This window comes from Salminus brasiliensis, chromosome 22, assembly GCF_030463535.1.
Source record: "Salminus brasiliensis chromosome 22, fSalBra1.hap2, whole genome shotgun sequence".
NCBI lineage: Eukaryota > Metazoa > Chordata > Actinopteri > Characiformes > Bryconidae > Salminus > Salminus brasiliensis.
The window spans coordinates 15,815,730-15,841,810 of NC_132899.1; the positions used below are offsets into that span (position 1 = coordinate 15,815,730).

Here is a 26,081-nt window from a genome sequence, read left to right on the forward strand (position 1 = left end):
GGGAGAGTAACATTCTAGAACAGTGTGACTGGGTGAATAACATTCTAGAACAGTGTGACTGGGAGAGTAACATTCTAGAACATTCTAGAACAGTGAAAATGGGAGGTGAATATTCTAGATCAATGTGATTGGGATGAGAACATCCTAGAATGGGAGTGCATTTGAGAACAGTGTGACTGGGAGAGTAACATTCTAGAACACCCAAACAATCACACACAAGTCCGGCGCACCAACTCAGCATTGTTGATTGTCGGGAACGTCAGAACACTGGTGTCAGCAAGCTGTAAAAAGCAATAATGGGAGAAGTTCATCAGTAGAAGCTAAGAGAAGTAGAGCTTCTGTAATAGATAGTATTCTGACCTCAGCTGAAGCATGGATGATGGTTGAGGGTCAGATAAAGGGCTTGACATGATCCAGAGTGTCCTCTGAAGCGCACTGACTTGTAAAAGCTGTGGTGTATCTCCTCGTTGTGGGCGACAGTGCGCATGTTTTAAATAAATGCATGGTTGTTAGCCATCTGGCTGCCTCCCAGACAACCCCTTTGGTTGGCCGATTAGATTTTCCACCGTATTGCGTTGTCCTGTCATGTGCGAGGTGGGACAGAAGAAGGAGGCAGTGAATATGTTGTATTTGCTCTATATTCTCTCTTTATTCTATTCCACCGCTCTCATGGCTTCTTTCTGATACATATAATAGAAACAGCCACAGCTCTAAGAAAAACAGAAGAAGAGTCATTATGTATCATCAGCATCTCTGCTGAGGTGTGTCCATGCACACACACACACTCACACACACACACACACACACACACACACACACACACACACACACACACACACACACAGAGAGAGAGAGAGAGAGAGAGAGAACAGAGCATTCCATGTCATGCTGCACTACCTCTGTCACTGCCTCTGAGGATATCCCTGCATCTACACATGACTGAGTGTGTGCTGGCACACAAACACATACACAAATGCAAAGTGAACGGCCTAGACTGCACTGAACTGTAGTGCTCGCTCTGCTTGAGTGTGTGTCTCTTCATTCATTATTCACATTCTTAGTCATGCGGTCAAGGGATGTTGCATTTTAGGCCCTTGAACTGGCATGTGCTGTACCACTGCACTAGCATTGAACGTTTCTATATGACACTAGAACGTGTTGAAACAGCAGAAGCACTGAAATTACCTGATTTAAATGTGTTCATATTTCCACATTCATAAAATATCATCACATTCCAAACCTCCAATCATCTTTTATTGTTTATTTCACTCATATTTAAAGACAGCAGATGCTCTTCACTCCAAAATGACATTGTCGCCCCCTGCTTTTTAAACGTTTTTTTGACACAGTTAAACCAGAGACAAATCTGAGATTTAAGCCACATTAAAGCTATACAAACACATCCGTCTCTCCAAGATACATTCAACAACCAAAACTCCTCCCAGTACAACCTAAACGCCAGTAATAACCTCTGTGCAACGAGCGAATTTGCATATTCCGTCCCACAGAGTAATTGGATTTCAGTCTGACTAACAGATACGCATCTGACTACCAGGTGTAAACGCACGTGGCTAAAATCCTATCCGGATACAATCCAGAGACTATACACCTGAAGTGGACATCTTGGCAGAGGAAAAAGACAAGGACTATTCACTCTATAGTGCACTACTTTCAGGTTTTACCATTTTGTAGTGGTGTCTGAAAAACGAAGTGCAGAATTTTCCAGGGCACTTAAATGGACGGTTCTTTAAAGGAACACTCTGTCTCTATCTGCATTGTCTGCAGCCTTTGGCCAATTACCACGGACAATGAAATGTTTCCCAGTATTTGGTACAAGAACAGAAAGCCTGCTGAGTCAAAGCCTGCTGATTGGTTTCTATTATAATTGCGTTTGAGGTCAACAGGCTCTCTGTTCTTTTCTAAGTACAAGAAATAGACAAATTATTGTCTACAGTAATCCATCATCAGCTACAAGCTACTGTGTTTTACAGGCTGGGATTTGAGTGTTTCTTTAACAAGGCATCCTGAACTTGCATGCAGCCAAAAGAGCATTAGTGAGGTCCAGTGCTGATGTTGGATGTACCCTCATAATTCTTAATTTTTCCACACACTACTTCGGCACTTCATTCTAGTTTTTAAATAAATAATGACATGGTGGAATGTGTTGTGTTATGTTTTGTTGTTCATCTGAGGTTGTATTTAACTAATTTTAAGACCTGCTTTTTACAGTTTTTCTCAGTCGCTTTGGTGCATTTTTCAGATTTAGATTCTCATTATGAACAAATGGCAAATACTGTGGCAAAATATTTTGTACTTCTGTCTGCTGTTTCCTACATTATTCATTCATTTTGTCATCAAAATCAAAGTGTATTATGCTTTACTCTGCTGATTTGTCCAACCCTCCCCCCAAACATCTAGACTTTATTCCATTGTATAAGTCATTAAATCCAAAAGTGCTGAACCTCACTCACTTCAATTAAAATTCTAATTCTAATTCAAACCATGCATTTCACTGATAATAGATTTAGATCAAAAATAATCATTCAATTCTATAAAATAGCTCAGTAGTGCATAAAGCTGGGCGATATAGCAAAAATACCATATGACAATATAAGACTTTTTGTGATCACAATATTGATCACAATACATGTAATCACAGATTAAACACATCAGTAATGACAGATTCTCATAAACTACTATTCAGATACTCCACCATACTGAATAGTGAGTGATTGTTATTCAGTATCTGCTGCTCTTCATCTAATTAAACCAGTCTAATTACACTGTAATAAAACCTGCAGCTGATCAGTGCTTATTAAGCACCAACAGTATCCTCAATATGCTTAGAAAAGCATATTGTCATCACCATAAATGTATTAAAATGTATTAAAATGTATCACAATATGATAAAATATCACCATATTGCCCAGCTTTAGAAGTGTATCTCATGAATCTTTACCTGGCAAGTGCACATAGTCAGAGCACAACAGTGTTACAGTTTCTGACAATGGAAGAAAGGTCTGTCAACAAATTACAGTAGAGTAGTGGAGTAAAAGCATGAATGTGAATTCTGTCCAGTCTCCCACATACAGTACTGTGTAACTTTGCACTGCTTGTGCATTTATTATCACTGTCATCAAAACCTTAGCCACCAAAATACTTAAGAGTTCACTCTTATATGTATAAATGGTACATTAATAGTTTCATATGAATACTGTGCCAATAGAGAATTTAGCAATGAAGAAACCCTGTAATAATCTATCTAAATCAATAGTGATCATTTTGACTATCTTGTTCATAATCAATGACCCATAGACTTTTGAGTTACAGGATTTTGCTGGTAATTCATTCTGTGAAGCTGTTTGTATGAATAGTTTTGAGAAATGCATTAACTGTTTCCCGAATGTTCATGATGATCCGACAAATGCACCAAAGTGACTGGGAAAGGCTGTATTATGTCCTGATATGTCAAACCATAGAATTCAAAAAGGGTGAATTTATGCACCTTAAAGTTCACAGATCACAAGGGCTGTCTGGACACTTTTGGTCACATAGTGTCGCTTTGGCTTGTCTTGTCTGGAGTTTCTGCCCCAAAGTCACTAGCTTGTTCATTAACACACGCACATATGAACTCCCAAAAGGACAGTCATGAATGTGTCACTCTCTCGTCTGCTGAGAGGAAGGAGAGTCACAGTGACACAGGACACCCACAGGCTTGCACACACTCACAGAGATACACACACACACACAAACACTGATGTCCACTCTATAACCAAACTATGGTTCATGTCAGAGGATGAAGAACAGCAAAGTAAACATCAGCATGGCAACCTCCCAGCGACTCTGTCAGGAGCGCCGAAACGCTCATAAATCTTTGTTGAGTTTACCGTTGCACATATTCACACAATCTCTGATCGCCACACACTCTTTTGTGTACATTCCATGACTTGGCCCTGATAATGACACAAAGACCTCCACGGTATAAACCTGAAGGCCACAATGGGGTCTACATACTGTATAAATTTCAAGTTTTGTCAACATGACTCAATGGCCATGTACAGGTGCTGCATAACTAGAACCTGTCCAGAACGTGTACTGTAAGATCAGCAAGGGGCTGAAGCAGGCAGCAAATGGGCAATAGCATGTGCATCGCTCAGAGCCATTAGCACTAAACTCTTCTACTGTCTTTTTCCACATCCTCAGCTCTCTCTCTCTCTCTCTCTCTCTCTCTCTCTCTCCTCACTCTCTTCATCGCTCTCTCCCTCTCCATCTCTTTAAATCACTTTCTGCATATTACTCTCCACCCTGGGAGGCTCCAGCTGTTAAATATTGCAAAAGAAAGAGGTGAGGGTAGTAAAGTTGCAGTGTCGCTGCATTATCTGACCACTCTCAAGGAGGAGCTCAGAGCTAAAGGTTTATCGTTACTGCATAAACTTGATGCAATAAGAAAATTTCTCTCCTGCCTCTGTCTCTATATCTCTCACCCTCTCTCTCTCTCTCCCCCGCCTTTCTCTCGCCCTCTCTCTCTCTCTTCTTCTTCTTCTTCTTTTTCTCGCCTCCACTTTCCCTCTGCTGAACTCAGCATCTACTCCTCACTCTTTTTTTTCTTTTCTTTCTCCTCTATTCTGCTGTCTGTGGTGTGGTGTGCGTGTATGAAGCGGGTCAGTTGGGAGCACGTGGTGAGGGGGAAGCTGCTAACGCGAGCTGAAGTGTGCTGCACTCTGTTACATAAACACACTGTGGGAGGGCCGCAGGACACCATCCCACTGGCCTCTGCTGCCACGCGCTGTGGCTAACGTTAAAGCTAACGCTGTCCTGCAGCACACTGTCCTCACAGTCTCCCAATTACAGCCTCTTCCACTGCTGGGCTGCTTGATTCTCCAGATAAGGGCAACTGCTGTCACTCAAAGCATTCAGTCGATAATGTGTGAGGCAAAAAAAAAGAAAAAAAAGAATAGGCATTAACAAGCTCTCAGTACACACATCATTTACTCTCATCAACACAGAAAGCTGTGTTCTGTAGGACTATACATGGTCTGAGAAATAATTGAAGACAATATGATGCTAATCACGTACAGTAGACAAAATAGTATCAATCAATGAATTAATCAATTAAACTTTTATTTATGTAGCACCATTTTGTAATAATATTGTTATGCAAAGTAAGGCACATTTATGATGAGCAGTAAAAGTAAAGATTTAAAAGCAGACAACCTAAGGAATCCAAAAAAGGCACCAGTTTCTGACAGCGTTCCTGAGGAATCTCACGGGCAGTGGCATCCCATTAGCTAATATTCTTAGGTTTGCATGCTGCAAGCACCTTCTTCATATCCCACCAAACATTTACCATGGGGTTCGAGTCAGGCAACTGTGATGACCAATCCAGAATCTTCCAGGACTTCGTCTAAAACCACACCTTGGTGGACTTTAAGATATGCTTGGGATCATTGTCCAATTGGAAGGTCCAATGGCGCCCAAGCTTCTGCATCCTCATTGAAGGTGTAATGTTGTCTCCTAGGATTTCCTGATACGTTACTGAATCCATCTTGCTCTGCACACACACTGCAGGTTTTCAGTGCCAGAGAAAGCAAGGCAGCCCCAGAGCATCACTGAGCCACCACCATACTTCACTGTAGGTAGGTTGCCCTTCTTTGAGTATGCTTCGTTCTTCCTCCTCTAGACATACCAATGATTCAAACATACTCAAAAGGGTGCAGTTTTGTTTAATCGCTCCACAGAATAGAATCCAAAACATCTGGAGTTTTCCTGTGATTTTTTGTCAGTAGAGGTTTACAGGCAGAGAGAACTTTAGCACTGACTGTGCAAATCTTGCTGCAGGTCTTTTGCAGTCACTCGAGTAGGATGGTAGGCAATCTGCAGACGGCCCATGGATGCCCTAATGCTCATATCCTTGGATGTCCATGGATGTGAGCTAATATCATCCACTCTAGTGACCATCTTAACGATATGTAATGTCAGTGCCACTGTTGAAAATCATTTAGAATGTCACATTGCCCTTTCTTACGGACCAGGACCACACAGGATGTCTTCCACAAAACTGGGATCTTTTCCAGGCTTTTTCAGCACACACCTTCAGTACTCTGGGTTCCATGCCATCCAGCCCTGCAGCCTTGTTCTGCCTGGGTTTCTTCAGCTCTTTCTTCACCTGGTCAGCTGGGAATGTCAGTCTGGAGAGGTGTCAAGAACTCTGTGTTGGTGAGTTGCAGTGTGTAATAGAAAAAAAAAGATCTTTTAGCTTGTGAACTCCTTTTTAATGTAGTGTAAATATCTAATATTTCTCATTTTTAGATTATTGTAGTATTATTATACAATTAATGAACTTATTTCATACCTTTTTACAGTTTTTTTTATTTTATCAAAAGTATCTTTTTGTGTGTCTTATTAGCAAGAAATAATGCAAGAAACTATCTCACTTAACGCAAGTAGAAATACGTTTAGACTAGATTTGAATGATTTGACTTGTTAAGATATTATTTTCGGGGATAATGTAATGGCTGCACATTAGTTTACATAACAGAAACAAAGCAAAATCAGTCCAAAACAAGCAATCAAAGAAATAATGTCTATTCAATAAGTATGTTCTAACCACGGGTTTCTGTTCACAAACCAAAGCCTCGACAGTTTAGCTCCTAAGCTCTTACAAAAGAAGGCGTTTTTGAACATTTTTATGCCTACTGCACGACTCTAAACCACCTTCAGAAAATTTGGTGGAACGCTTGCCTCATGCTCTCTCTCCACCCACACCAGAAGCCTACACTGCTCACTTTTATGACATGCCTCTGCTTTTGAGGAAGGCTGCCTGGCTCTAATGGAACAGGCAGCTCCTGACTCTCCAACCTATGAAACATTTATCAGGATTTAAACAGCTGTGCTGTTGTGGACGGCCGCTGATAGGGGTTGAGCCGGAGAGCTGATGCACTCCATCCTGAGCACTGTCCATACAGGCAGATATCAGACTCTTGTAGACTTGTTGAAGTAAAACGGATCTCCCAGCTCAGGCTAATGCACACAAGCACACACACACACAGACAACACACACTAATGGTGCAAGAGAGATGCACACGTGATTCAGTGTGTGAGTGACTATGTGTTAGAAGAGCATGTGTAGAAAAGCAAACTCACAATTCAAATTACCATTACCATTTTGTGTAGTAATGTATAGGACAAATCTTTTAAAAGAATTAAACTTGTATTCTGGTATTATCACAATTCTGACTTTGCATTTTACATAAAACAATTATCTTGTTTACATTCCACAAAATCTGTGGAAATTCCTTTTTATAACACTGATGAAGCTTTAAGAGTACACCTGTACCTAGAGGACAATTCAACTCATTGCTAATATACGTTGTAACCCCCTATGGAATATCTACAGATTTCCACACTAAAACTCAGGGTTCGGACCAGGGTAAAGATTAGTTTAAGTTATGGGTTAAGATTCAGGTTTGGATTATGGCTTGGGAGGGTTTGGATTATTATCTTGGGAGGATCAAACTGTGCTACTATGGGAAAATTATTGAATCTAACTAACCCATCTAACTCTTTCATACACACAATATGTTCACCTTTTCTAGTTACTGAATTTGGCTACTTTAAGGTGCAGCTATTGCTGACATGGTGAAATATGGCTGTATAATTAAATATAAAGATAATCCCTGCCAATCCTTGAATACAATAGGTAGTCCTGCAGCACTGGGTGCTGGAGCATTGAAACTGTATTCTCTGGAATGATGAAGCAAATTTCTTAGTAAAAACGTCCACATTGATTGTTTTTTTATGGTCTTGTAAAAAGGCCCATTACTGTGTTCAAAGGAAATGCAACCTATGGCGACAAAGAAAAGACCCTTAGAGTCAACTTACAACCTGAGTGACGACTCGTTGCATTACTGTAACCAAGCAAAAACTACAAAAATGTCAAATATAATATGTTACCTGAGTCTACGCCAAAATCAACACTTTAACCTTAAACCACACCTAAACCTCACCTTAACCATAGTGAAATGAGGAATTCTCCATTAAATTCTTATTTTTAAGCTCCAAAAGGTTCATAAGCAGCAGGATGTTCTCCAACATTCCCAGCACTGTTTTTTTTTTATTCTTCTTCGAGTACATAACAGGCAGGTTGTGTGAGTGTTTGTGTGTATTTTGCTCAACAGCACTACCAGCGGATGGTTAAAAAAAAAAAACACCAACTATTTTGCAGTTTTGGAGTGGAACAATCAACCTAAATAAACGTTTCTGTCAGATCATGTTGTGTGGTGGAATGATTGGAATCAAACCCATACTGCAATTTTTCCAACATATACAAATCCTTTCCAGAAGAAATGTTGGATAAGGTGGTGTCTACAAACTTTTGGACATATAGCACACTTTACCTCATTTATAGATAACAAACAAGGCACTTTACCATAATGTTACGACTTCAGTCTATCATGTTTTAATGTCTGGTCTAGAAACTGGAAATGATGGATGTCATAAACTCCAAGTCATGAGCATTCTTATAAATGTTTCATGATTTCATGATGTATCATACATTCTTCACGCAGTGCCATCTGTGAATATGTGTGTGCATACTGTAGCTGCAGCCGAGTGATGAAGTAATGACTTCAGAGGGCTGCAGAAGTTCCACCCTTCGCTCTGAGAGCACAGCAGTGCTTGGTGTCTCTTCTAGGCAGTTTAAAATAAGTCAATTGATCTAAATTGACTGATGACTAATTTATGTGCTTCTGGCCAGGCAGCTTTCTCTAGTAGTAGCAGTTGTGGGAGTTCGTTTATTTCATTCAACTACAGTGCTGTTAAGCCTTTCTGATAAGTCCATGCAAAACCATTCATAAGTGAAGATCATCACCTACATCTCCATTTTGGTAGTCTTATCAGTACATCATCAGCTACAATGGTAAAAGAGGAGTGCTTTGGTTAGGGATGCCCCCTCCGTATCTCTTTTGCATGGTTTTAATAATGCCATTAAAACTAAATTTTACAAAACTTCTGCATAATTTGTTAATAATAAGTTGTTGAGATGTTAACATGGTTATTTAGGTTGGTGGTTTGATGTGAAGTGATGGTGATAAGAACCAGGGGTCACAATTTCTACAAAGCAAACATAGCCATTACTATCCAAAATAACCCAATGTAATGTCAATAATGGCAAAAAAAGGGGTAAACCTAGAAGTATACATTTTCTTTGGACACTGAATGGCTCATAAATGCATATTCTTTACCATTTCAGTTAAATCAGCATTTTGTTTGAATTGGTTACCCAGTTCTCATTGGTGGCTTTGTGCAGCTCCACCAGAGTTACATAGTGCAGTAGGGGAGCTCTGGCCCGGAGCAGCAATGACAGAAAAGCCATTCTCCCTATTACAAGTCAATGACTCATCACAATGCATTTAAAGCTGTTTTAAGGTCAAACACAATGGATAAAGCACATTTGCTTCAATGTAGCTTTTAGCAGCTTTAAACTCTTCAGATGCCTGGGTTCCATCTCCAACATTGTAAACTTTTGATTCTGTAAGATTCTGTAAAATGTAAAGCACTTCTCTCAATGTATCACACACCCATTCACTCAACTAGGGGCAATTTGGCAGAGCCAATCCACCTACCATGTGTGTTTATGGAAGGTGGGAGTAACCCGGACACCTCATATTGCCAATAAAATGGGACTTTCTAAAGCAGCTAAACATGAACCTATTGGCACTATACCTAATGGCAGGCATGGGCTAGAGGGCTATGAATCCCCCAGCATTGAGCTGTGGAACAGTGGAACCGTGTTCTCTAGATTGATGAGTTGGGGAGTTGGGGATGAGGTGGAGTTACAATCATCCAACATCCTGACCTCAACAAAAGCAGAATGAACTCGTTTTTAATACCCTTGGTTTTGGAATAAAACAACGAATGAGCCAGCGTCCCAATACTTTAGTCCATAACTGTGTGTGTCTGCAGTGTATGTTCCTGAGTTTGAAAAGTGTTCACAGTTTTTCACATCAGTTACCAATTACTGCTTTTTAGTAATACTGATGCTATGATTAAATGAATACATGGATGGATCCTAAAACATCACAAAACAAATCTCTGGCCCTGAGATTCTTATGCACTGTTTTTAGTCTCTGGAAACCTCTCTGCTCAGCTATTAATAACAACAACTGAAGGCCTGAATTTGAAGGGCCTATTTTTCATAGCTGGTGAGATTGCCAGTAAAGGAAAGATTAAGCAAAGACCACTAACCAGCTGGCGGTGAGAAAGGGCACTAACCATTTCCCCTACTGCTCTGCACTGACACCATTTAAGGGAATCAACTGCTCGAAGGAACACTTAACAGCCAATATAAACGTTACCACTTTGTGGCAACAGTCCTATCTCCAAAGTTTGCTGCACTTTGTATATCACGTTAATGCCTCTTTTAACATTGACTCTTCTCTAACCCTGAATTAGGTTATGAACACATGCTATCACAGAGACAATGACACAGAGGAGTTTACCAAGCCAACATAACATGTCCTAATATTAACCAGCAACAGAAGAGGCACGAGTATGGAGGGTGACCTATTTTTACATAAATGTTGCTTCAAAAAAAGAAAGACCGGTTTAGGGTCTGTGTTTGTGGTTGGGAAGACGAGGGGAGGGGGGGGGGTGTCGGGGGGGTTAGCTCTAATCAAGTTCTTTCAGTTGGATCACTCATTATTAGTGTAAATTGCCTATTTTTGCCTATACCTAAACTTTGCTGTTGTTGTATGCTAAATTTGACCGACTGATTATCTCTCATAAATGACTTATTTACTGATTAAGTCTGTGATTAGTATGTGGGCTTCTTCATGAAGCTAATTTTGTATGATAAATTTACCACAGAATTTCCTGTCAGCCTGTGCGTCTGTTTTCACAAGCTGTAAGGCCACAATATTAAGCAACATCAGAGCCTTGTTCATCAGTTTCATTATAGACAGAAGCTTTAGTACGAAGGCTTTAGTGGAAAATGAAGAACGAGTTTGTTGTTTAAAGCACAGACGATAGTTAGAAGATGTCTTGCTGATTGCTCATGTGTTAACAGTGAATTAGTACATGTAGCAACAACATACACAGTTTATAGAATTGGACATGTTTGTGGATCATTAAAGAGTCCAAATGCACTACTGTACATTGAACCCCCCTCCAACATACCAAAATACCCTGCAGAAACCAGCCATCTTTCTCAGGTATGCTTGTTAAATTGGTGTATTAATCGTAGTTTGAGCACCATTTGAGTCTGAGCAATTGGTGTTGTTATGTAAAGTAGTTCAGTGGTTTAGTAACAGGTTTTCTTTCATGTTACGTCATTTCAATGCACGTGAGTGTTAGATTACTAAAGACATGTATGCAACATTATCCATGTACTGTATTAACTTCTCAAGAACCTAATAATTCAGATGATTCAGTGACATTCAGAGTAAAAATACAAAGAACTAGTTATAATAGATTTAGAGTGTTTGATTTATAGTAGATGTGTGGTCTTTAATATGGAGTCCTGCAAAGAAGTCTCTTAAATTCAACAAATGTATTTTGTAACTGAATATGGTTTCCAGATTTCTAGAGCATCAGCATGTAGCTTTCTTTTTTATACAACCAAGTACAAACACCAGAGGATATAAAAAATATTGAAATATTTTAAATATCATTTTTAATCACTGTAAATCATTATTATTATCTAAAATGATCTCATTATTATATATTCTATAGGCATAACAATTATTTTCAAAGGCAAAAGTCCTTAACTTTTGCTGTTATTGTTTTTTTTCTGACATTGGTTTCATCTAATCTAGGAAATGTGTAGTCTGGTATATGTTTAGATCACCTATTTTATATGTAAATTATATTTTCCAGTAATTATTAGATTTTTACATTTATTACATCCTGATGATGGCAAATAAAAAATGTTAAACATCCAGAGCAATTACATTTCCAGTTCTTTTCAATATAAATCCAAAACATTTTAGCATACACACACAAAAATAAATATATATGATGCATAAATACATATTTTAATGACTTAGTATAACTGCTTGTTGATTTATTGCTCTATCTGCTATATCTGTGTTTTACATCTACTTCTCAGTCCTGAAGTTTGCGTGTAATCATGACTTTGCTGGGTTGCGTCAAATCTCGCGTTAGTTGGCGTTATTTTCCCTCCCTCCGTCCCTCCTCCTCCTCCTCCTCCCTCCCCTTCTCTCTTTCCGTCTCTCCCTCCTCCTCCTCCTCCTCCTCCCTCCCTCTCTCTCTCTCTCTCTCTCTCTCTCTCTCTCGCTCAGCCTTTCTCTCTGGAACACATGAAATTCGGAGGCTCTCCTCCCCAAACACGAGCACAGCAGTCACCGAAGCGGTTGGAGAACCCCCTCCCCACACAACATGGCTACAATCGCAACCTCGACCAGGTTTACTGACGAGTACCAGCTTTACGAAGAGCTCGGAAAGTAAGTGGCTGCAGCACTTCGGCGCCTTCCGCACAACTTCACTCCCTTTTCCTTTAATCCCATTGTTTGTAGTTGGACGTTGACAGAGGCTAGCCGACTCGCAGGCTGCTCTCGGAGCTCGGCGGGGCTTTGCGGAGCGGACCCGGGGATGTATCGATTCAGTGTTGGTGGTCGCTTGCAGCGCTAGCACGGCGAAACACTTCGGCATATGTTGGGTGTTGAGTGTTTACGCCTTTCACTCGAAGAAAGAGAGAAAGGGCTTTGTCACACGGGAAGCTTTTTTTTTTTTTGCTTGGGCTGCTACTTTTTCGTGTAGGCTTTCTGTCACTTTGCCTAATTAACGACTCTCATTTCTGGTTCGTAGTGCGGAGCCTTCAGGGGTTTAGTGGTGAAGGGGACGGGCTGTTTAAATATGCAGCAGTAGTTTAGCTGTGGATATTATTATTATTATTATTATTATTATTATATAATTACTACTAATAAATAATAAACCAGGCTGCTCAGGCAGTGGAATAGTACACTATAGGCTAGTTAGTTAGCTTGGGAAGTGTCAAAAAAGCGCATACACACACATACACAGTCACTCCTCTGTAGGTCTTTACGGGTCTTGTTGTTGTAAGGTGGGGTTTAAGAGGCTGTGTAAGTGAACAGTGACGTCTGTTCTGGAAATCACGTCTCACTTTTGTAGATGAACAGATGTTATCATTCCTGGAAACGCTTCTGCCGTCGATTTGTTCATTGAATTAAATTGCTTTCAGACACCGACATATTAGCTAAATAAACCATTTGTATTTGGTTCAGAATACAAAATTACTATAACCTACAGTGCCTATCCCCCGTAAGGCTGCCCCGTATGTGTGTGGAAGCTCCTCTGCTCACTGACTCCACCACGTCCTGCATGCATGTGTAATGGGCCCTCTACGTCAGAGGTAACTGACAGCCTCTCCGTGTTCACACTTGTCAGTTGCATTGCATCCTTATCTTGTGTTTTTTTTTTTGTTGTTGTTTATTTTTTTCCTAGGGAAATTCAGCATACGCTGTTGATGACCTGCAGTACATTGTCTTGTTTTTTTTTGTGTGTCTTGCTCAGGGGTGCCTTCTCCGTGGTGCGCAGATGCGTTAAGAAGTCCACAGGCCAGGAATATGCTGCTAAAATTATCAACACAAAGAAACTATCAGCAAGAGGTAAGGCAGTGCTGTGGCACGCTTGTGGCCTGCTTGGATGGACTCCAGAGATATTACCACGCTCAGATGCGTTGCACAAAAGGGACAAACCGGCTCCGCTTTTTATTACTATGTACATTGGGGGAGGATGAGGCAGAAGATCTGGTGTGTTTGCCATCTCCTGGGATTACATGTCGTTAATAGAAGAGAGTGCTCTTTAGAGTGGGGCAGCTGACTGCTCTCCTCTGTGCAACTCTCCTGGTGTTGCAGGCTTCCCAGCTGTGCCCTGGCATGTGTTTTACAGGGGTAGTGTGGTGAAGAATCCATGATGGTCATTGTCCAGTTCCACAGAGGTAGTATTTACAGCAACAAATGAAACGAGCAGATGCAGTGATGGTGATGATGATCAGGATCAGGTTTGTTTCTGTATTGAAGTGAGTTTGTGTTTTCTAATGTAGTGTTTTAGGCCTGTGTCATTGGTATGTCTGAATGTGGGGATCTGCAGGTAGAACATCTATTTTCACCTCGGATGGACGGGAGAAGCCCAGTTCGATTCATCAAGATGGTGAAGGATAGGTGTTTCCTCAGAAATGAGAATCAGTACTTTGAAACAGTTGCCTGTTTCGTTTGGTACAGGTTGATTTGCCTCCAAGCTTGAAAATTTGACAGGATAGTGAGCAGCAGGCATCAAGAACACATTCCAAAGCACATCATGAAGCCTTCAGAGATCTGAGAAGTGTCGGAGCTTGAAGCTGTTGGGTGGCCTTTATTATCGCTATTATATGCAATTGTACATGGTGATTAATAACAAGCACATCGAGTACTGATCATGTTCATCCGCCACTATGTGAGTGATCAACCTGCCGTAGAAATAAATCATACTTGATCATCCAATTATTTTAATGGAATATGAAAGTCTTATGCTGTTGTGACTTGTTGTATTTTGGCCTGTCAAACCAGACCTAATTGCTCCTGCCTCAGCGTTTTAGGGTATGTCCATTAGTCATTATGTTAGTGGAAAGAAAGGGCCTGTTTCTTAAATACACACTCTTTCATGCTCCCTCATTGTGTGGAGCAGGGATTTTTCATTCTGGTAATGGGACAAGTGCTTCTCCATACAGAGTGTAAGGGTCTCATTTGGGACTTGGCCTCTGTCTTTGAGGAGATGTTTTTCTTCAGCAGCCGACCCAATTAAGACCTCCTAGAGTGGGCCGTGCTGCAGCCGTCCTGTTAGCTGAGCAAGAGGGCATGACCAAAATCCCTGGCCAGTCATATGGGAGAACTGCATGGCTGCCCTGGACCATTCAGTACCTATCTGCTTGGTTTAACCCCCAATTCAATCCATCCACTGCCTGTCTGAAATGGTTTGGCAGTCTGAAATGCTTTTTCCTGTTGCGGACCCACTTTCCCTGATTTCTGTGCAGTTAATGCTTACGTGGAGAGTAGATCAATGCCCTGAATACCCCCACCTCAAACAGTGATTTGTGGCACCCCCCCCCTTCACTCCTCCTTTTTTGTCAGTCTTCACAGACATTGAAAGGTTGAGCTGAAAAGCGCCTCAGATGTGGTGTGTAACTATAATGGCCCAGTGATTGGAGGCTTTGACCCAGAGCTTGTTGCAGTAGCTAGGCAACCGTTTTCCCGTCGCTGTTTCTGATTGGCTGGTGCAGACGAGGAGGATGAGACTAGTAGAGCTGGTGGCAGATAGCTGGAGTCCAGAGGAAATGGGGGAGAAGGAAAATCTAACAAAGGGAATTAACTAATGAACGAACAAGTGAAAGAGACCAGTCTCTCTTGAAGAAATCTCCCCAAAGCCTGATGCCCTGATGTGCACTGTGGGGCTGAACAGGAGCCACACGTGAGATAGGTAGAGGCTTAATGTTGCCCTGCCCTGCTGTCTACGCTTACAACTCCGAATTGACCCACACTCTGAGATGAACAGGGATGTGCTGGAGCTTTGGCTGCAATAAGCGGCAATGCCTTATGATGTTTACAGAGGTGAATTTCCATTTGATTACAGTTCTACCCTCATGGTTTGCTGGCCTGGGCGGGGGATGGCTTCCTGTGTCTTTATTGTTATATTCTCTCATAATAGAGCCGGCTGTTCGTGCAGCCTCCTCCGCCCAGTTCATTATCTTTGCTGGCAGAGGGGTGGAAGCGGTTAGCTATAGTTGGGGACCAGAGGGTCTGTCAGGTGCATGGTCCCCTGCAGTGACTTAAATGCTCTACAGATCACGCGTACAGGCTCCATTCACACTTCTGAGATGGTGTAGTAGTGTATGAACAACAGAGTGTCCCATATTGTTGGTTGTTTCCTCAGGCTTAAAAAAAAAAAAAAAACTTCCATTGACTGCCCCCCGCCTCTCACATGCTTTCTCCATTACCTTACTACCAATGCTAGTAATTATGTGTCTCAGTTCAACTTGTTTCTTTGGTGTAATTGTCTGTGAAGGACCGTTTGTTTTGCTCTCTCATCTATGTATCCATCTCGTCCTCTCTCTTCATTTGCGTGGGGGATTGCTTTGTATTGAGGTTAATCCACTTATTTAATTGTATCTGGCTAAGACCCTGGGGGATCCTGTTGCAGACTCTCTTGTTTTGCACTTGTTTCTTCACCCATGCATGTTTTATCCTCCAAGACAAGTAAATTATTTAGATGGAACTTTATGTCCTGTATATCGGTTATTGCATAAGACAGAAGTGGGTTAAGGGAGTTGTCAGGTTCAGTATACTGGGAGTAGAGTCTCCCTGAGATGATACGAGCGCTATAGCAGCGTTGAGCTGAAGGTGCTTAAAGCAGCTAGTCATACTCTTGTCAGGGTCTCCTATCAATGGAACCCTCTGTTCTTTAGTTAATTTTGAGTAGTTTTGGGGTTTGGGGCGATACACTATTTCTACTCTTTAAATAAAGAGGCTCTATATAGTGTTGAGCGATTATAGTGTTCAGTGCTATTTAGAACTGTATAGCCATAAATGGAAATTCTCACACTGACTTCCTAGTGTTTTGTAGACCATTCAGATGCTTAGATTAAAGTCTCATGTTGAAATGTAGGGCCTAATGTGTCCATTTACCCTGTATATTTTTTAAATACTGGCACTTCACACAGTTAACCAAGTACTCTAGTAGCCAAGTAGCCATGCTTATTAGTTCTAGAAATTTGTCAGTAACTCAAAAGCACTTATCTCTACTTAAATTGTGGCAATAGCAAATTTCACTGCTGTGGCTTTGGCATTAGCCCTCACAGTATCCACAGATGTTGTACACATCCTCCACCATCAAGCTTAATCGAAGGGTTATGACCTGGTATTACAAATGGCCATTAACATGATGGAGGGATCATGTACCCCTTGAGGTACATAGAGAGCCTGAATGAAGGAGGGGTTGATGTTTTAGAAAATGCAGCTCTCTCTGGATGGGTCTATTTTGCTAAAGAACAAAGTGTGGCCAAGTAGGCACATGTGAGGAGTTGGCCTGTCCTGAGTGAGTCAGCCTGCCCTACAGCATTCCCCACTGCATCCCAGCGATCTGACCAGAAGCATTCAAACCCATTTTGACATCGGGGCCCATTAAGATCACTGTCACTTATCCTGCATGCATCTCACCCTGGCTGTACGCTTTCTCAGGCTCCTTCATTAGGTTAGCCTTTTGCTGCAGCCTTGCTGCTTTCGCTGTGCTCTGGGAGTGCTGCTATTTTCACTAGACTAAGCCAATTTATGTAATATGGAGGTAGGTTGTTATGGAAGCTGAGGCAGACATTTTTGTTAGCAAGAGACCCATTCAAAGGAGTAGATGTTATTTGTAGTATGCTATTATACAGCAGGCTTGCAATTGTTGTCTTTTTTTAAAGTCTGGTCTCCCAGCCTGGAGATAAGGGGTTTGAACTCAACTTAATATCACAGTGGGTTGCGAAAAGGATATAAAAAAATGTTAAGGTTCATGTCTAATTTTTGTTTTAGGCAGGACCTTTTGTGGTTCACTAGCGTTAGAGTTTTGGGTTCATCACAGTAGTCATAATGTGGTAAGATCCATATCATGGGACAATAACATGGTATTCACCCTTGTACCTCCCGCCCAACTTTAGAACCTCTACATGTTGTCGCTTTGTCCTCAACACTTTCATACGAACTACATAGTCGAACTGTGGAGTGCTTGGTTGGAAGCTATTCAGATATCTTGACCCTTCACCCTCTCCGATTCGTACCCTGTGAAGTTATTCGTAGTGTGCATCAGACATTCTTTATCTGTGGTCTCTTCTGGAACACCTGGCCGCTTTTGTTCCCTCTCATTCTCAGTTGTATCATGTCAAGGGGAGAGTGGCTAATAGGTCCAGGCTACTGCCCAACGTGAACATGTCTTAGCAGCAGGAACTGGAAAGGCTTTATTCCAGTCTTTATCCATGACCATCCCTTTGAAATGAGAGCTACGCATGTTTCCACTGCGCCTCTTCTGAACACTTTGTTCTACGTGACTCCATACTGTGCCTTTTTGTGGAACTCTATTGATTGCTTCTTTCCTCCCCGCCCTTCCCTCTCAGGCTCGCTCTCTTGCTCTCTCTTTCTTTTTCTCACTGCAGGCCTCCTCTTACTCGTTGCTTATCTTCTGATGTGATACCCTGATTAAAATCAAGATATTGTGAAATCATGTTGGCACTTTCCAACTGAAATTGGGTTTGCTCAATTTTCCGCCCACCGCGCATATGAAAGTGAATTGGGGAGGGGGAGGGAGAGGTTGAGGGGAGAGGTTGAAAAGCGCTGGATGGAAGTCTTTAAGAACTGGTCTTCAGCCAAAGGTTTGGAAGCCAGAACAATGTGATTACTCACCTGAGTGGGAGTGGGGAGGTGGGAATGGTCCGCTCTGGCAGCTGCTCCAAACAGCCTCCTGGAGACGGAGAAAGAGCGATAGAGAGAACACTCACATAAAAAAAAAAAAGAGAAAACGTTGAAAACCGTGAGGGAAACAGAAGGATTAGCATAGGGGAAAACATTAAACTAGACTACACCAAGCTGTAGTGGGCTGTAATAGTGAGTCAGGAAGCGTAGTCTGGTTCTATCTGTTGAAATGTTGACTGGCATGCAAATCCTATTAATCACCCTGAGAAGAAGACGTAGGCTGCAGTAAAATGGAAATGTAAGGTGTGGTTGGCTGATTGCAGTTCATTACAGGCGGCATAATATAAGCCCTAATTCACTTTTAATGAAACTGGGTCAGGTTCAGGCTTAATCAATTATGTGTTTTGACCAGCAGCTCAGAAACTGTGGTCAGTGAACTAAAATAAGGCAGTCACACATGCACTTTTCATGTTCTGCTGACAGTAGGCTTACAAGAAAAGTCAACGGGAATGGTTTGAAACTAAGGTTGAAATCTCATACCCTGTAAAATTGCTGACAATAGCCTTCCTCTCCCAGTCCGCACAGCTCTATCTGGATAAAGCTGACAGTGGTTCTGGAGGCTGTCTGAGTGTCATCGCGTCATTGACCGCTCTTATGACTGACTTAGGCTAAGCCCAATCCTCCCAAGACTTACGCACACGGCCTGACATGCAGGCTCGGACTGAGCGTATTCTGACTACCCACACGACATAGAGCTGCTAATTTGATTAGCATTCTAGCTCGCCTTAGGGTAACTCACCTGAGAAGTGAAAATGCACAGCCGCTAAAGGTGAGGCCTATTAATGTTAATACTTTAATAAAGTCAAAGTAAGGAATGTGGGTGGCTGTCAGGATCATGCAGACAGGCCTTTCCAAAAGGGGATTTTGTCATGGCTAATCCACACATGCATGACACACCCTCCCTAACACCTCAACCTCTTCTGTATAAATATTGGCTCAGCTCTCTGTTGTGTTTATTTGACGTTGGCCTTTACTGTTAAGTGTGTGTGTATGTGTGTGTGTTGTCATCTACAGGGCTGTATAAATCACCCCGGGCCTCCAGTAACACTTAGTAAACACTTTGGCCCATCTCTTGGTGCATGCTGAGCACTGATGTTTATGAAATGTCAGCTAATACAGTGCTCTCTCCTGGCACAGGCACACAACATATATCTCTCTCTCTCTCTCTCTCTCTCTCTCTCTGTCTCTGTCTCTGTCTCTGTGTCTCTCTGTGACTAGATTTCATGTTTAAGTACATTTTTGGCAATGGTAAATATCACTGCCTGTATAAATTGCGATGCAAGACCTAATTTTTACACTTTCCAATGCATACCGTAATGCAGGGCAAATGTGTTTTTACTAAAGAAGCCATAGCCGTAAGTCTGGAGATTGAACCGCCAAAATCTACGTAATGTTAAATCGCTTTGGAGGTTTAAATGGTGCAGTTGTAGTACATTAGGTTGTCAGATTTGCTTTCCCATTCAGAATTTGTGTTTGGAGGGCAGAAGGTTCTGTATTCAACACAGGGTCCAAATTATACCTTAATGGTCAAGAATATGCATACAGAACTTGTAATGTTTGGTTAACTGTCCCTTAGCAAGTTGCACCTTAAGCAGCTGCTTTTAGTAGCAATCAGCAAGCTTGTTCTGGTTGAATATGTGACCCCTCTGCTTGGCCAAATTGATGATTGATGTTAAATTAGTTAATTTCCTGGCATTGACTCTGCATATCTTTGATAGAGTTGAGGTCAGGACTTTGGGAAGGCCACTGTAGTCAATCATGATCACTAACAGGAAGTTCAAGGAGGCCTTGGCTGGTTAAGACATTTTGCAACATTCAGCTTCACTTAATTAATAACCCCCCCCCCCCCCCCGCCCTCCAAATTATGCACTAGAAAAAGAACAGTTAAAAAAATAACTAAAAAAGCCTAATATTTCCAACTGTAGATTGGAACTGTCATAAGGTATCTATTTTCCTGGTTAGCATAATGGGTAATACCACTGCCATTCATGTAGTAGACTTCGATTCGGGGTTTGATTCCCGACTTGGACAAGCACAGCACACTATACCAGTAGAAGTCATTGGACGAAATTGCCCCCGGTCTTGTCACACTCTCTCCTCCTCTTGATAAGTGTCTTTATCTGTCTTTTGTGATCTGTCGTTGTTCTGTGCTAGTTTTCTCTTTTTCTGGCCTCTTGAGCTCTTCTGCTTTTTCTCGTTTTTTTTCTGTGTCAGTATCTCTTGTTCTGGTTTTGTCTGGTTGGCTGTTTTGTCACTGAGATGTGGTGAAGTGCTAAAGTGTGGGTGACAGTGGGCAAGCTTACTGTACTGTATGCAGAGTACAGCTTTATTTATTTATTTATATATTTTTTACAGCACGCAGTCATTATAGCAACGTGGCTCTGCTGGGTTGGACAGCATTTCTGTTGTAGTGATGGAGGCATGGTTGTAATGCAGTAGGCTGCTGCCCTGCTGTGCTCAGTTGGAATGTTTAGAATTAACACACACACACACACACACACACACACACACACACACACACACACACAGACCTGCCTACTTCTCTCATGCTCATTACTCTGTCCTGCAGTCTTACACACACACACACACACACACACACACACACACACACACACACACACACACACACACACACACACACACAGTCCAACAGTCTTCTGTCTGTGTCTCCATCACAGTTCACCTCTCTGTAGAGCTCAGGAAGCAGGCCAGTGCGAGCTTCTCTCAGTCTCTGAGGATTCCTTCAGCCTTAGCTACGGATTCCACACCGCTACTGTCTGCACGCACACAAACGAAGCAACCTGCTAGAGACCTCGCACTGTGTCCATAGTAGGACTGATCATTGTTGATCGAATGCTGATGCCGGTCAGCATTTGGGCAATGTTACAGTACTAAAGTGTATCACAGTATTTATAAATAATGACAGTATCTCCAAGTGATGACTGTATTTCAAAAAGATCAAGTGTTTGATGTGGAATAATCCCTTCGTGGTTCCCACTGACGCATTGGGCCAGTTAAACCAAGTAATGTGCCGTAGTGAGAAATTGGCTGCTTGGTTACTCCTCAGACCATTAGTTACTCAACTTTGTGCTTTCAGATGTGAGGCTTTACCTGCTAGCTAATCTAAGCTATGCCTTCCTAGGCCTTCCTTCTGTTGACCTGAGTCATTATCATCTTATACTTTCATAAGTGGAGCTTGTCAACCAAAATCAATCGGTGTTCTGTGGTGTGCAGAATGTCACATGCTAGCTACGCTGATGAATTTTCTCTCTGTTGATTTACAGCACAGATTCACATTTAGCAGTTGTCGTATTTATGGGTTAACATGTATTGAATATTTGGTTGAAATTGTGCACGGCTTTTGCTTATTTGGTGACCTTTTTAGCACACTGAGCTTTTTATTTGAATGGTTTCGAAGTAACACAGGAAGTCATGAAAGGATGTCCTGTAGGATCAACCCATGAATAGCTACACGCTTCCCCAGTAGTACCACATACCACGCTAATATTTGAAAATGGTTTGATGATATGAAATAAGGTGGCAGTTCCCATCCCTAATAGCTACACACATACCTTAGCATGCTTTTTCTCATTGATTTTAAATACAAATACAAAAGAATACGTCTGTGCATCCTTTTACCAGTCCGAAAAATGATCTGATTCCTGACTCAAAATCTGTGATCCAATCCGAACCGTGAGTTTTGTGATCCGTTACACCACTACCAAAAACCACACATAAACATATGATCGCCATAAGTTTCATTCAGTGTTGTAGTCTGCAATCCTGGATTTTCAACCCTGTGTAGCGCGTATAGTCAGAGACGAATACTACTTGTATTTGCTGATGCTAATGGCATGCTTACAGCCAATCAGCAGTCCAGATAAAACACATTATGACTGTACTGTTATTACATTTTAATACCTTAGTCCAGTCCAGCAGACTAAACAGTCATATTCCAGAAGAATTAACACAGAAAAATAGAATTCTTTTTGAAGCACCAAGTTTAGAAATTATTGTTAGCTTTTTGCCAGCATTTCACTTTTTAAAATGTGTAGAGAACCACCATGTTGGTTCAGTTTCTGCTTTCTTTATTGCCTAAAGAGGAGGTAGCCCATTCAGAAGAGATGGTGATGGAATAAGTAAAGAATGCTGTTCACTCTGAGTCTGCTGATATCTGTTAACAGAAAAATCTGTGGCAGTGTTTGTATAGTGGAGGGGTAGTTGGGTGAAAACTCCTGGCAGTTTCAGCTGTGCCTCTTGTAGATAGGCATTGAGGCGTGTGTGTGTGTGTTTAAGAAGAGAGGTATAGTTAAGTGTTTTGTGATTGTTTACTTCAGTATCAGAGCCGTTGAGCCCTGCTGGTGGTGACAGATGTGTGAAGGAGAACCTGGCCTTCTGATGGTGTACTTGAGATGCTCCAGCATGGCACTGGGGTGAGCCAGGCTTCCTTTCTCCAGCAGGTGTGCTTTGCACTTTATCTCTTGCATACTACCTGTGTTTGAGCCATATTGTAGCTGTATATTGTTAGATGCCAGAAGGAGAGCTTCATATTGTCTGTGTTTTAGGGGTGTAACCATATAGTTACCCGGTCATTTGATTTAATGTTCTCACTTAATAAAATCCTAAAATAGACAAAAGATAATTATACACATTAAGACCGGTATTCAAATGTTCACTTAAGTAAAAAAAGTTTAAAACAAAAAGTAAAAACAAAGTTTTTGTACTTTTACCACCTAGCAGTAGCAGCCTGAAGAAGATAATAAAATAAGAATATTATTAAGAATATCTCCCTTTATGATGTTTTTTTTTGGTTTGTGGCAATTTTCGTAATTATTTTCTAATGGATGGACAAGCAGAAATGCTCCAATATTACTTGGGTTTGGATTGACTTCCATTAAAAGGTTAAATGCTTTTTCCTTCTCTTGTAAAATTGCCGTTTGAGTGTGGGCACACCTTTTGAGAGGAGTGAAAGAGTGGTACGATATGTCCTCAAATGCAGGTCTGCTGGAGTTAGAAAGGTGCACGGCTGTGAGAGGTCTGTCTTCAGTACTGCAGTGTCTTCAGTGCTGACCACAGACTGAGTGGAGGGGAGGGGATGAGCACCTTTAGCTGACACAAGCTCACAGCCAACAAAGAGCTCTGGAATGCTTTCTTATGACAATATTTTTTCCCCTGCAGAATTACAATAGGTTCACAAGATTTTGTGTCTTTTAAAGCTACATGCTACTATAGCTCTAGACTAGTCGTATTATATTTAACCTCTTACCTCTTTTTGTTTAGAAAACACATTTGAGTGTTAATGAGGTGATATCAGATGATAAATTCACTAAATGATGAAAGTTCATAAAAATATATATAAAATATAAATAGAAAAATTACATCAAACTCAATGTTTTTCCTATCAACATTTTTTAAGTAGCAGCAATAAAATATCTCAAAACCAAATTGGTTTCCTCCTAATTGTTCAAATCTGCATAAAACAAAAAGGGAGACATGTATGAAAAGTAATTTTGGCTTCTATTTTATTTATTAGTTTGTTTATTTATTTATTTATTTTTAAGTTACTGCTTGTTTTTATTAGTGACTTATTTTGACACGGTCTGGCCAGAGTGTCTGCCTATGTGGTGCATTCATTAAGCTGATTAGCTCTTTTTGTTGAAGAGCGGGACTTCACCCGTAACTAGCAAGCTGATTGGCCCTTTTTGTTGCATGGCGAGGCGTTATCTGTTGAGCGTTACGAGAACTTGTGATTGTCGTCTCGTCATTTAAAACGTCATTCATTTCTCCTGTTTATGCTTAGCTCTGCGTCCAGGTCATTATTACTGTAAAAATTACCAGCAGCAGTAAGGCTGAATTCCAGTCTGTTATTGTTGAACTTTGGTGATTGATACGCGCTGCGCAAATGTTTCCAGTCAGTGCGAGAAACACGGCTGATAATGTCAACAACTAGTCGTTTATTAAATTTGTTGCCAACTAATTTGGTTGTCGACTTCAGTTGATGAAGTCGGTTAGTCGTTGCAGCTGAAGGTGCTAGTTACACCCTGATGCAGATCAAAACAACTGCACTGAGACCCTAGAGAAGTGGTGCTCTGGGTCCTGTACCAAACAACCTCGGGACTGTTTGAGAATGTGATCTGACCTCGATCTGACCGATCACGTGTACTTTGCAGGTTTGTGCTAAATTGCTCCCCTAGCCAGGTGCTAAACTTGTATGTTGCTCAGACAATTACCACAGCTATAAATAAATGGCATCTCTGCCAATGCTCCATGTTAAATTTTACAGAAATATGTGCTAGTCCTTCCTCCTGTATTTACTTTCTCGCCTCCGTCCCAGACAGTTTCTGACCAGAATGCCAAGAGAACGTTTTTTTGTTTCGTGGTGCATTTTGGTGTGCTTGAACTTTTCCCTGTGTGGAAGCAAACCAAACCAAGAGGAATCCATTCCAAGTTTACCAACTTTAACTGATTTAGACCAGGGCAAACCAACTATAGTTGTGAAAAATCCCTACATCTGAGATACCTACAGGAAGCCAGTGATGAAAACAGTGCATAGCTTCTCCTGCAGTGTGGTTGCAGTATTCTTTACGTGCTTCCTCCTTTGGAAGAAGATGGGTTTGGAAGTGGTTGGTGTATTGTAGTGGATAAGAGTACCACCTTCCCAGTAGTATGTAAGTAAGTCACTCTGAAAAAGAGCATCAGTCAATGTAAGTGACTGACTGTTCAAACATGTCATGGTTCTTTAATATGGGACTGTGTAACATTAGAGACAAGCTAATTACTTTTAAGCTTTCCTGATTTTGATAGTCAAAAACTCTGACTATGCTTAAGGGACCACAGTCAGGTTAAATAAATGTTAATAGTTGGCCTGGAATTTGAAGCTGCAAAAATAATCTATTGTCATCTTCTAACAGTGTGTAAAAATGGTTTGTACAAAGCTCGCAGGAGCCTAGTTTCTTCCAAAAGTCAAATTTCTGGTTTATGTAGATACTCTACTGTAATATACTGGGCAAAGGTTAAGTGTGTACAAAAATTTGAATTCTGGAAAAACCAGCACAAGATTTAGTACACGTCCAGGAAAGTTATCCAAAGGGCTCATCTGTGAACTGAAACCAATACATTGATAAGAAAATGAATGAACTGTTGACCCTGCCATGCAATGATGCAATTGTGGGTGGGTTGTTTGAAACATTGATGCAGTGAGGAGAGAACAGAAGGAAAGCCTTGAAGAAGACATTGAAGAACAGCAGAAATGTCTGAAAACTGGAGCAGTTGAAGGGCTACAAGTATGAATGGGACAAAGCCTGAAAATGACTGGTAAAGGGTTTTGAATGTGAACCGCTATTGGCTTCTAATTGGCCACAGCAAGAGTTAACTAAAGCAGCTATCAAAGCTATCATTTGTATTGATCCTGCGTTTGACCATATAAGTTAGTAATGTTCTGCAGTGCTTTAGTCTGAAACTGGTTTGTAAACATGATGCAGTTACACAATGCTCACAGCCACCGAGGGGCTTGTATAACCGAGCACTCCTAACATGTTGAGCTGTCCATTGTGTTTGCCTGCATGC

The 26,081-nt window shown here is 41.2% G+C and overlaps 1 protein-coding gene across 8 annotated transcripts in view; it reads left to right on the forward strand.

Moving 5' to 3' along the window:
* The first annotated feature begins 12,270 nt into the window (after positions 1 to 12,270).
* The window catches only part of camk2g1 (calcium/calmodulin-dependent protein kinase (CaM kinase) II gamma 1), a 74,791-nt gene continuing 60,980 nt past the window's right edge, over positions 12,271 to 26,081 (forward strand). For 3 of the 8 annotated variants that reach the window (XM_072666771.1, XM_072666773.1, XM_072666774.1), the window contains exons 1-2: positions 12,274 to 12,461; positions 13,552 to 13,646. In XM_072666771.1, the coding sequence (XP_072522872.1) occupies positions 12,397 to 12,461; positions 13,552 to 13,646 (160 nt within the window). In that variant the 5' untranslated portion in view covers positions 12,274 to 12,396. Of the gene's footprint in view, positions 12,462 to 13,551; positions 13,647 to 26,081 lie in introns of all 8 variants that reach the window. The other 5 variants (XM_072666769.1, XM_072666770.1, XM_072666772.1 and 2 more) reach the window with 3 other exon arrangements.